Below are 12,054 nucleotides of genomic sequence, written 5' to 3' on the forward strand. Positions count from 1 at the left end.
CAAGGAGAAACAAAACCAAAAAAAAAAAGGAGAAACAAAACCATACTCTGCACACTTTGCTAGGAAATTTCCTCAACTACTATTCAAGTTCATCTCCTAACATCCAGTACTAGAGCCTTCTAGCAGAGGTTTTGTGACTCTACACCAAGGATTACCTTTTCTCCAGTGTCCAAGAACGTGTTACTCATTTCCTTCTGAGAACTCATCAAAAACATCTTTAACATTCACGTATCCTCTAAGGTAGGAGAAGACCCCACCGTCCTTTGCACTCCCGAGATCTCCAAAATTGCTACCTTCTATGTTGTATTTCTAACCAACCATATTTTCAGAGTAGTCTGGACTTCTCTTTTGAGTGATTCAGGATCCTTCCAGCCTCTGCTTCTTACCCAGTTCGCTCTACAGCCACTTGTCACAGCAGCTCCCCACTGTGGGTCCTAAAATTTATATCAGTCAGGCTGGTCCATTTCAGGGAATTGACTCACGTGACCAGAGGGCTGGCCAGCGCAAGCTCCTAGGGCACAGACAGGAACCGATGTTGCCATCCTAAGGTAGAATTTCTTTTCCCTCTAGGAAGACCTGTTTTTGTTCTTAAGGCTTCCAGCTGACTGGAGGAAGTCTCCCCACATTATCAGGGATAATCTTCTTTACTGAAAGACGACTGATTATAGTTGTCAACCACAGCAGTGATATCCCTTCACAGCGGCACCTACGTCAGTGTTGGACTAAATAACTGCTTAGCCAAATTGACACCTAAAACCCACCGTCACAGGAGGAAATTGTGGGAGGGGGTGAGATGGGTTTGGTTGTTACTTTATATTGAGTGGTCAGGATATACGTGCCATTGGATCAAAGAAGTTACCCAAACTAAAGTGTTTTGGAGAAGGTTATCTTCAAACTGTTTTCCTTGACAGTTTAACAGATGGTAACCATTTAATTTCTATTTTCCTTATTTGATCTTTACCATCAGCTCTCTCTTTTTTTGGGGGGGGGTCTTACCCATTTTAATTTATTGTGTGGTAGAATCATTTTGTGATATAGCACACTTAATAAACAGTTCTCTAACCCAAAAGAATGAAGGGCACTTGAATGATGATAAAAGTAACAATATCAGTTGAGGTACTCAGATTTGGTTTATAGGCCAATACTACTCTGCAGGGAAATTCTTTTTGCCTGAGAATTAAATAGGGACTGTTTTAATTAGTGCGACATCTAGATAAATGGAGCCTCTTAAAATGTACCAGTTTGCATAGTGTTTCCATTATATAATTGGCTATTTCTAGGTTGCATAACATCCATGTGAATTTCAACTTTTGCTTAACGTAATAAAAAAGTCTTCTAAGGAAGAGATGAGGAAAGGCCATTGTTTTCATATGGTTGGTCTTCCTACCCTGCACTAAGCTACAGTGGTCTGCTGTCATATAGTGTAGAAAAATTGAGTATTTTCACTCTAAATATTGAACCTGTTCAGTAGGGCAACACCTTTATGTTCTGTTTCATCTCTTTTGTTCCTTTAATATGGTTTTACTGTTTTAATTTAGGTCATCTGTTTGCCCCATGTAAATATCACTTGCTTGCTCAGCTTTTTCTTACCTAGAATAAGGTTTCTTCTCTACGTAAAAGTCCTACCTGCGGCCTCTGGGAGAAAGGGCAACATTTTAAAGTGGGCAAAGGGGACCATGTACTCTGACTGTAATGTTCTGTGACTTTGGCAAATTGAAAAAATCTATTATCTCTGCATTGCCTGGCTGCTTCCTGTGACTTCTCAATGTTTACTCATAGTCCAGTCCACTCATTTGTATCTGCTTTAATGTTCTGATCTAAGTGTTCTCATATGTTAATGAATGTGTTGTTTTTTTGAGGGTATTTTGGGCTTTGTTTTCAATCAAAAATTTGAAAACCAGACTTTTTTCCCCTTTGCGAACACCAATTTGTGACATCATTTTCCTCCCATAATGTTCCCCTTTTCATCCGACATCCCCTGCAATTTGGAGTTTTGTTTTTTTTTTGGGGGGGGGGGATGATATTATAGAACCCCTCAGAGCTTTTGAACATTTAATGTGATGTCAAACTCACTGTTTCTCTGACAGAATGTTTGATGTGGGAGGACAGAGATCAGAGCGGAAGAAATGGATTCATTGCTTCGAAGGGGTGACTGCCATCATCTTCTGTGTGGCCCTGAGTGACTATGACCTGGTTCTAGCTGAAGATGAAGAAATGGCAAGTAGAACCACTGTTAAAGAATAAGCATGAAATATAAAGGGCTGGAGATGTTGCCAAGAATTTTTCTGAGAAAAATTGAGTAATTCTTGCTAATGCGTGAATTATTTGAAAGTTCAGCTGGCTTTTTTTCTCTAGCTCTTCTGTTTATATAATAAGAGAAGTATACTCACTCAAGAAGCACAGATGAACCCCTAAAATAAGAAAAAGACAGAGTTAATCGCACTTCAACCCTATGTACTTACCTGTGCACTTCCTATATCTAGTATCTACATAGTAACTGAAAGTAAAGTTAGTTCTCATAATAATCTAAGGTTCATTTTTTCTTTCTTTTGAAGATTTTATTTATTGATTGATGAGAGAGAGACAGAGACATAGAGGGAGAAGCAGGCTCCCTGCAGGGAGCCCGATATGGAACTCGATCCTAGGACCCCAGGATCATGACCTGAGCCAAAGGCAGACGCTCAACCACTGAGCCACCCACATGCCCCAGAACTCTGTCATTTTAAGTTAACTTTAGTTCAGATTTTGGGGGGGGGGGGTTCGAAATGTCACTTTTTGTATTTTTAAAGTCAAGTACATACAGTTACAGTGCAGCAGGTACTCTATACCATCATTCGTTCATTTTTCTCATTTCGATGCTATAAAATTCATCGGTGTCCTTTTAGAAACCACAGATACTAGAAGGGCAGGAAACGGCATTGGAGGTTTCCTTCCCTGATACATCATTATATTTAGAACGTTGGGCTAATCGTGTTTCAGCTTGTTCAGTTTAATACATTAATCTTTAAAAACCCTCTTTGTCTTTTAATGGAAACTTCGATTCACTCTGTAACAGTGAGGTCTCTCTTCAGATGTTCGCACTTGGCATCTGTAGGTTGCAGGGTCCTGCAGCAGGGTGTTCCCGGGCACAGTGACACACAGTGGGCGCTCCACAAGTACTGGTTGAATGCAAAAAGTGATGATTGGTGTATACATTCACCTCACCTGTAATCAAGTGTACTTGTTCCTAAATGGCAGGAATGTGTTTCTCTGGTATGTTACTTTTCAGCGGACTAAGCTCTATTCTATTCTAACACTGTTTTTTTAAAAGTAATAGTCCTCAAAATCCTTGCCATTGAGACAAACAGATTATGTTATTTTCTGTTACAGAATCGAATGCATGAAAGCATGAAGTTGTTTGACAGCATTTGTAACAACAAATGGTTTACAGATACGTCTATTATACTTTTTCTAAACAAGAAGGATCTCTTCGAGGAAAAAATCAAAAAGAGCCCTCTCACTATTTGCTATCCTGAATATGCAGGTATTTTACTCTCTGTGGATAACTGGTCAGGTTATGTAGTTATAGTGAAAGTCTCCCTAACACAAGATTTCAGTAACAGATTTTTGAATCTTTTGCTTTAATGACTCTTACTTTTATGGGAAATTATTAAACACACTGAAGGACAAATATTTCCTTGAGATATAGCTAAGATTATTGAAAATCAACATAGGCCTATGGAAAAGGTGTTAGATAATTTTCTGTGATGAATCTTAGGTCTTCGTAAATTTAAAACACTGATTTGTTCATCCAGTGACCAGATCTCATGTCAGGTAGGTGTGATACACAGTAAGACATGTCTGTGCTCACAGTCTAATCTCAAAAAGACAAATGTACTCATAAAGTAGTGCAACATGTTACTACAAAGGAGTGTGAATGGTGATTATAGAGGGATAAATGAAGAAGGAATCCATGAGTCATTTTCAGGGGAGTCAGGCAAAGGTTCACAAGAAATCCCAGCACTGGTAATGAGACTGTTAATGGTACTGTAATTTCCCAGCTCTGGGAAATGGTTCACACTTCAAAAGGAGACCTGAGGTACAGTTCTGGCCTCTCCATGATTAGCTCTTTGATCTTCAAGGCAGTTAATTTACCTGGGTTTCAGTACCCCATTTGTAAAATCAGAAGGTGAGCTAAAACTTGGTCCTAGTTGAGTTCCTTGGAACCTCCTGGGCTGCTGTTGAAAAGTGGGTTTCGGGAAGGGAGACACCTCTCTCCTCCACCAGACATGCACACAGACAGCATCTCTCTTATTAAAGCAGAGTGACTTCGTTTTTAATCTGTTTTGTATATTGGGTTTCTGAGTAAGATTTTATTTTAATGAGGAGAACTCTGTGCCTCAAAGAATTTAACTACCACTGGTCTATAGGATCTCTAAACCTAAATATTCTGAAGAGTTTGGTTCATTTAGCTAATGATACAAGTTACCCTCACTCCATCCTTTAAAAAAAAAATTCTCAAGAACTCATTTCATTATGAACAAAATTTGAGTCTTGTATTATGTATTTACCGCCTTTTTCCAAAGGCACTGATAAAACCCCCCTGGGAGGCCAGTCCTCTTTCATCCTGCTCAGGCAGGTGGGAGTGCTCGGGCTTTAGTGACAGTCCAGGTCCAGACCCACGTCTGGGGCACTTCTGCACCTGGACCATTAACAACCAGACCACCAGAATTAAATTCTCATTAGAACTAAAGGGGAAAGTTCTTTGATAAATTAATTACATTGTTCAGTCTTCCAGGTCTTTTTGTGGCCTCCAGGGTTATACTTCATTTCAAAATAATTTGACATAGTTGCTTGTTAACCTTTGTTTTCTCTCTGAAAGTCATAGTTTCCTGTCACCTTGTCCAGAAACATTTTAGTGCTTTTTAGGTATAAAATTATTTGTAGTCCTGTGTCCAAGTTTGAAGCTAGCCAGAATCAAGGTGCCTCAGTTTTGCCTTTACTTTCATCTTTCAGTTTATTTTTGTCATTTTCTATTATGAAGTAACCAATTTGTGCTAATATTATCAGAGTTCCCAAATGAATCCATAAATATCATATGCCTATAGAGATTTCAGAGCAGCAACGAGTATTTCTTCCGTTGTCAAGTTAATAAGAATCCGTGATCTCACAGTCTTTGAACACAGAGAGTATTACATAATTTTTTCACATGCCCAGTGTTAGGATTATAATGTCAAGTCCTCATTGCGTGTCCTACGTTTTGATTCCCTTGCTTCTTGCTGCAACCTTCCCTTTTAATTCCTGACTGTTGACTCTGTATAGAAGCAGCCTCTATAGCCTCTAAACTAGTCACTCGGTTTCTCTCTACCACTGCCTGCTCCTATTTCCTCCTCTTTCCTCCTCTTTCACTTAAATATCCATATGTTGGCATTTCAGCACATTCCATCTGCAACCTGTGATCTTTTCGCGCACTCTCCTTTCATAGTCCTGTTTATTCTCACCATGTTGAATTCCATGGTCGACTCATTTCTCTATAGAGCTTTAGGCTCGCATTTCCAACTGCTTGTTGAACATGTCTGTTTTTTTAGCACCTGAAACTCAAACTGAACTCGTGTTGTTTGTTTTCTCAACTCTCCTCTATCTTCCTTTCAATTATATCACCACCCCCGCTTTCAGGTCTCCATTCGTGAACTAGGTCATCCCCTATACCTGCCTTGATAACTTGACAGTTCTAGTGTATGTAGAAAAAAATCTATCACCCTCCCACCACATCTTTGCCATTCTTAAGAATTAAAATCAGATTAAGAAATGTGCTCATGAATCTATTCGTGTATCTTGTAGCTCTTGGCACTTAGCAGTCTAGCTACGCATAATATATACAGCAGGTTGAGCTATCCACTAAGTGCAAGCTGTTTCCCCAAAACATATTTTTAATTGACAAGTTGCATTAATTTCTGTAAATAGGACACAGTTTATTGCTTAAGAATTTCAGAGCACCACTCTTTTATGATTTGATAATACTAAATTTTGATTTATTAAGTATGTGGTGATCTGCTAGCAAACTAGGTTATTTAGACAACCTAGAAAAAGTAGAAAAATTCTTAGAAACATACAACCTAACAAGACTGGAACATGAAGAAATAGAAAATCTGAGCAAACCAATTACTTTGTAATCAAAACCTCCCAATAAATAAGTCCATGACCAGATGGCTCTACTGATGAATTCTACCAACGTCTACAGAAGAATTAATACCAGTCCTTCTAAAACTCTTGTAAAAATTATATGTATATAGAAGGGAACACTTCCAAACTCATTTTATGAGGACAGCATTACCCTGATACCAAAATCAGACAAAGATGACTTAAGAAAATTGTAGGCAGTACTCCCTGATAAATGTAAATGCAGAAATCCTCAACAAAATCCTAGCAAACAGAATCCAGCAGTCTGTTAGAAGGATCGTACACCATGATGTAGTGGGGTTTGTTGCAGGGACGTAAGAGTAGCTTAACATTTGCAAATCAACATGCTCTATGACCTTAACAAAACTAAAGATAAAAATCTTGATTTTCTCAAACACAGAAAAATCCTTGACATAATTCAACCTTAAGTAATGACTGATAAAAACTCAGCGAAGTGGGTACAGAGGGAATATACCTCAACATACAAAGACCATACATTAAAAAAAAAAACAAAAAACAAAGACCATACATTATAAGCTCATACTTTAACATCATACTTCAACAGTGAAAAGCTGCAAGCTTTTCCACTAAGATCAGAAACAAAACAAGGAATCCCTGCCTTGCCACTTTTATTCAACATATTATTACAAATCCTAGCCAGAGCACTTAAGCCATTAAAGAAATAAAATGCATCCAGATTGAAAAGGAAGAAGCAATACTGTCTCTCTTCGCAGATAACACATATATGTGTACATGTTATGTGTGCATATACACACACTCTTTCAAACTACTATTAAACTAATCAGTTCAGTCATGTAACAGGATACACAGTATATATGCAGAAATAGTGTGCATTTCCATACACTAGTAATGAAGTATCAGAAAGAAATTAAGAAAATACCATTTACAATTGCATTAGAAAGAAAAAATAGCTAGGAATAAATTTAAAGAGAGAAAGACCTTTACACTGAAAACTACAAGACATTGGTGAAACAAATAGAAGAAGATGTAAATAAATGGTAAGATGTTCCATGTTCATGGATTAGAAAAATATTGTTAAAATGCCCATACTACCTAGAGCACAATCTACAGATACAGTGCAATCCCTATCGAAATTCCAATGGCATTTTTTCACAGAAATAGTATAAATAACCCTAAAATTTGTGTGGAACCACAAAAGAACCCAGATAACCAAAGCAGTCCTGAGAAAGAACAGAGCTGAAGACAGCACGTACCCTGATTTTCAACTGTATTACAAAGCTATAGTAATCAAAACAGTATGGGATTGGCATAAAAATAGATTCATGTATCTGGGAAACAGCCCAGAAAAAAAAAAAAACCCAGACATATATGATAAAATTTACAACATATGAGCCAAGAACATACAATGCAGAAAAGACAGTCTCTTCAATAAATCATGCTGGGTAAACTGGACCACTATATTTTACCATACACAACATGAACTTAAGACTCCACTGCTTCTCCTCCTCCTCCCCTCTGCTCATGCTTACTTTCTCTTTCTCTCTCTAATAAATAAATCTTAAAAAAAAAAAAAATTCAAGACTCCAAACCATAAAACTCCTAGAAGAAAACAAGCAGTAGCTCCTTGACATTGGTCTTGGTGGTGATTTTTTGGATCTGACATCAAAATTAAAGACAACAAAAGCAAAAATACACAAGTAGGACCACATCAAGCTGTAAAGTTTTTGCACAGCAAAGGAAACCAACAAAATGAAAAGGGAACATATGGAATGGGAGAAGATATTTGGAAATTATGTATCTGATAAGGGATTAATATTGAAAATTATATGAAGAACACCAACTCAATAGCAAAAAAAACACAGTCCACTAAAAAATTGGGCAGAAGATCTGAATTGATAGTTGCCCAGAGAAGACATAGAAGTGGCCACCAGGACTACGAAGAGGTACTCAAAACCACTAATCATCAGGGAAATGCAAATCAAAACCACAGTGAGCTAGCACCCTTATCTGTTAGAATAGGTATTATCAAAACAAAAAGTGTGGTGAGGATGTAGAGAAAAGGAAACCCTCTTGCACTGCTGGTGAGAATGCAAATTAGTGCAGCCACTATGGTAAACAGTATAGAGAGTCCAACCAAAAAATAAAAGTAGAAATATCCAGCAATTCCACTTTGGGGAATTTTTCCAAAAAGAATGAAAATACTTAAAAAGATATGTACACCCCCATATTTTTTGCGTTATTTACTATAGCCAAGATACGGAAACAACTGGTGAAATGCACTGGAGTATCACAGGTGGGAGTTGGTGCATAACATCCTGTCTGACATGGGGTGAGCCACCAGTGGGAATAGAGAATAGCTTTACTAATCAGGCTAGGTAACAGAGGACCTTGAAAGCCAAGCAAATAATTTTTTAGTGTCCCCGCAAAAGATTTAATGATATTTTTCCAAATGGAACAGTTTTTGAGGTGTTATGTATGTACATCTATAAAATACATGTGTGCACTTAGCCTACATTGAATTTTAAGAAGTGAAAATACAGATATATTTGCCACTCAGATCAAGGCACTGAGTATTTCCAGGTCCCCTGAAACCCCACCCTACCTCTCCCAGTCTTAAGCAGTCACCACCACCACCATCCCCCTACACACAGAGTAATGACTTTTGTCTTCATAGATTTTGTTTTCCACCTTCTCTTCCCAGACATCAGTTGAATCATACAGTTCTGTGCTCTTTTTGTGTCTGGCTTCATTGGTTCCACAGTATGTTTCTGGAACTCATTCATGTGGTTGTACATCGAACAGTACTTCGTTCTCATTTCTCAGTACTGTATGGCAGCTCATCGTACGGACACACCAAACTTTATTTGCCAGTCTGCAATTAATGAACTTTGGGGTGGTTTCCTAACATGGAGGTTACCTCCGCTATGAACACACAGTGCATACGTGTGTATAGTTCTGTCAAGGGCAAGCTGAGGCACTGTATTGCTGCCCCACAGAGCATGCATTGTGATTATCTTTAGATACCGACCACTTCTGGAGTGTCTGTACTCAGAAGTCTTCAACCTCATGGCCATAAACCACATTGTAGGCCTGTGTACAGTTTCTGAATAAAGAAAAATGAAAAAAAAAAAGAAATGCTAATTAATGTGTATAGAGAAAAGGGAATAAAAAGTACAGATGGGCATTCAGTCAGCCAGCATTTCTTGGTCAGCCACTAGGCTAGAAATGAAATGGCGTGCCACCATCAGAGAAGGGAGTTGGCTCAGTGTTGGGATGGAGAATATAAAGGAGAAGAAAATGAGGAGATCTGACATTTAGATCGGGCAGGGAAAAATACCCTGGGGAGCATGTGTGTTTGTTTTTTTAAGGCTTAGAGTCATGAAAAGGTGATTAACGTCGGGTGTTTTTCATTTAGAAGAAATCATTTTTCTCATTCCAGAACAGAAAATAACAACAACAGAAAAAACCCCACATATTTTGTATGTATGAAATGGACTTCAGTATTTCCAGGTCCATTTTGCTTATTAGCCATGTACTCATTTTAACTTTTCGCCTTCTGTCTTGCCTTTTCCCATCCCAGGCTCAAACACATATGAAGAGGCAGCTGCATATATTCAGTGTCAGTTCGAAGACCTCAATAAGAGAAAGGACACAAAGGAAATATACACCCACTTCACATGTGCTACAGATACTAAGAATGTGCAGTTTGTTTTTGATGCTGTAACAGATGTCATCATAAAAAATAATCTAAAAGATTGTGGTCTCTTCTAAGTTTTGCAGTTAATGGGAAAATGTATTTTCAAACCAAATGAGTGCTTATATGTGGATCTCTCTAAACTAGAGTCTTGCAGCAACACAGAATGTAGTATACGGCAAATGCATCTGGGACCTGAGGAAAGTTGTGTTTTTTTAATGGAAAGCAAGAGAAGGACCTTTCTTAAACGTGAAAGGTGGTCCTACGGTGTGAACCTAAGGGCAGTGTTAACGCTCGGCTCTAGTGTATTGATGATTTCTGCGTAAGTGTAAATATGCAAATGTATGTATACATGTATTTATGACTTTAGTTTTCCACATTACTTTTAGGCTTTAAGAGTGGCAACTTAAGATTCTAAGCGTGATGGCTTTGGTAATAACAGAAATATTAAGTACTTTGTACTGAATGACAGACTATTACTGTGTTTGCCAGTTTTAAATAGCTTTATTTATGTTCATGTTCTGTAAATTTTTAAGTACAGTAATTAATATTAGGAAACATTGCAGTCTTTATCTTGATTCTATGTATACTTATCCTAAAAATATTTGTACAAACCTTGCACAGACTATTTTAATAACATGATTTGTTCTTTAAATTTAACGTGTTTTATTGAAATGTTCTTAAGAGGATGACTGTACCTGCCTTTGGATCAGTTATGTAAACACTGTATGCATTTTAATTTTTCTTCAAAGAGTGCATGCTGATTTGATTCTACATTGAATTGGGTTTGAAAAACTAAAATTTCAGATTTTTGAGGATATACTCTTTGACTTAATATAAACACTTAATTTTTATTCAGTTGGTTTGTTTTCACTTTGAATTTTAATATTTGAATGGTATTCATGCATTTCCTTAAAGGCGATGCCAGATTAATTTTTATACACTTTAAATAACTACATTTTTATTTATAACTAAGCTTAGGTGGATTATTGAGAGCATTTTGTGGGTAAAAAATATGTCAGCATAATGAATTTTGAGACATTCATTTGTGTATTTCCTTTGGGAAATCCCTTGTACCTAGCATACATGATAGTTCCTTATTTGGAAGATAACAAGAAAGATCTTTGAATATTCTGCTGCTGATAAAATGCAAGCTTTAAATTCATATATGTAACTAGTCTCAAATTTAATTATCACACTATAGTAAAATTCTTTTTCCCTTAGACTATTCAAATTTCCTCCACTTGCTTGAGTTAGTATCTTTTTAAATTGTGCTGTTATTTCTGAGAATGAAATGGGCAATTACACTTAGAAACTGAGTAGTAGTGTTAAGTAAAGTCAGTGATTGTATGTGTCCTGAAATAAGTCTTACGTGTTAGCTCGATATTGAATTTTGATAGTCGTTTCTTTTCATTATTCACAATGTGTCTCTGTGACCTCGTTTCAACCACATGAACAGCATTCCCTACCCTCCTGTTTTTTCTCCTCATCTTGAGAAGTCCTTCAGTAAGCTTGGTGGATAAGTAATTTCTAAGTTGAGTTAATGTGCTGTCATTTTGTTGCAGTATACTTCTTGAAGTAATGTGTATGTGTGTGTGGGTAACCACAGACTACATTTTCACCTGTTCTATTTTGGGGATTCGTTTTTCTTCTTTGTAAAGAAACTCCCAGTTATCACAGTTTCTTAAATGTGTTAGTTTAGATTCTTTATGTGCCTTCCATGAAAGATATGTTTTCATTAATTTCACCGATGGGAGACCTGTAACATCCATATTGTGAAGCTATGTATGAAATTCACCTATACTATGAATAAATTTGAATCATGAGAAATACTGTTCAAAAAGCCACAAAGAAGCACATCTTGGTGACCATCGTTGGTGAATTCCTGAACTTTATTCTGTGTAATTGTGTTACTAAAAAATCCTAATAAATTTAAATTTTTAAAATTTTACAAACCTGTTGAGTAAATACATGTTTTGCATTAGGATTTAATTATCTATCTAGAATGTCCATTTGTTCTCTGTCTTTGCTATCTTTTTGCAATTTCATCTACTCCAGAAGCTTGAGTAGATTTTTCTGCCTCAAGTTTTCCTCATGAGCTGTGGTGCCACATTTAGGACTGCCTGCTTGATGTCCCCTGTTGAGAATGTACAGCCTGCTCCAAGTCCATATGCCCCAAACCATATTCATCATTGTTCTCTCATTAAACTAGTTCTCCC

At 37.1% G+C, this 12,054-nt stretch overlaps 1 protein-coding gene across 1 annotated transcript in view; it reads left to right on the forward strand.

The window, feature by feature from the left end:
• The window catches only part of GNAI1 (G protein subunit alpha i1), an 82,041-nt gene extending 70,257 nt beyond the window's left edge, over positions 1-11,784 (forward strand). The window contains exons 6-8 of the mRNA XM_055301105.1: positions 2,088-2,217; positions 3,370-3,523; positions 9,722-11,784. Of these exons, the coding sequence (XP_055157080.1) occupies positions 2,088-2,217; positions 3,370-3,523; positions 9,722-9,912 (475 nt within the window). The 3' untranslated portion in view covers positions 9,913-11,784. The remainder of the gene's footprint in view (positions 1-2,087; positions 2,218-3,369; positions 3,524-9,721) is intronic.
• Positions 11,785-12,054: the final 270 nt, after the last annotated feature.

This window comes from Nyctereutes procyonoides, unplaced genomic scaffold (assembly GCF_905146905.1).
Source record: "Nyctereutes procyonoides isolate TBG_1078 unplaced genomic scaffold, NYPRO_anot_genome, whole genome shotgun sequence".
Taxonomy (NCBI): domain Eukaryota; kingdom Metazoa; phylum Chordata; class Mammalia; order Carnivora; family Canidae; genus Nyctereutes; species Nyctereutes procyonoides.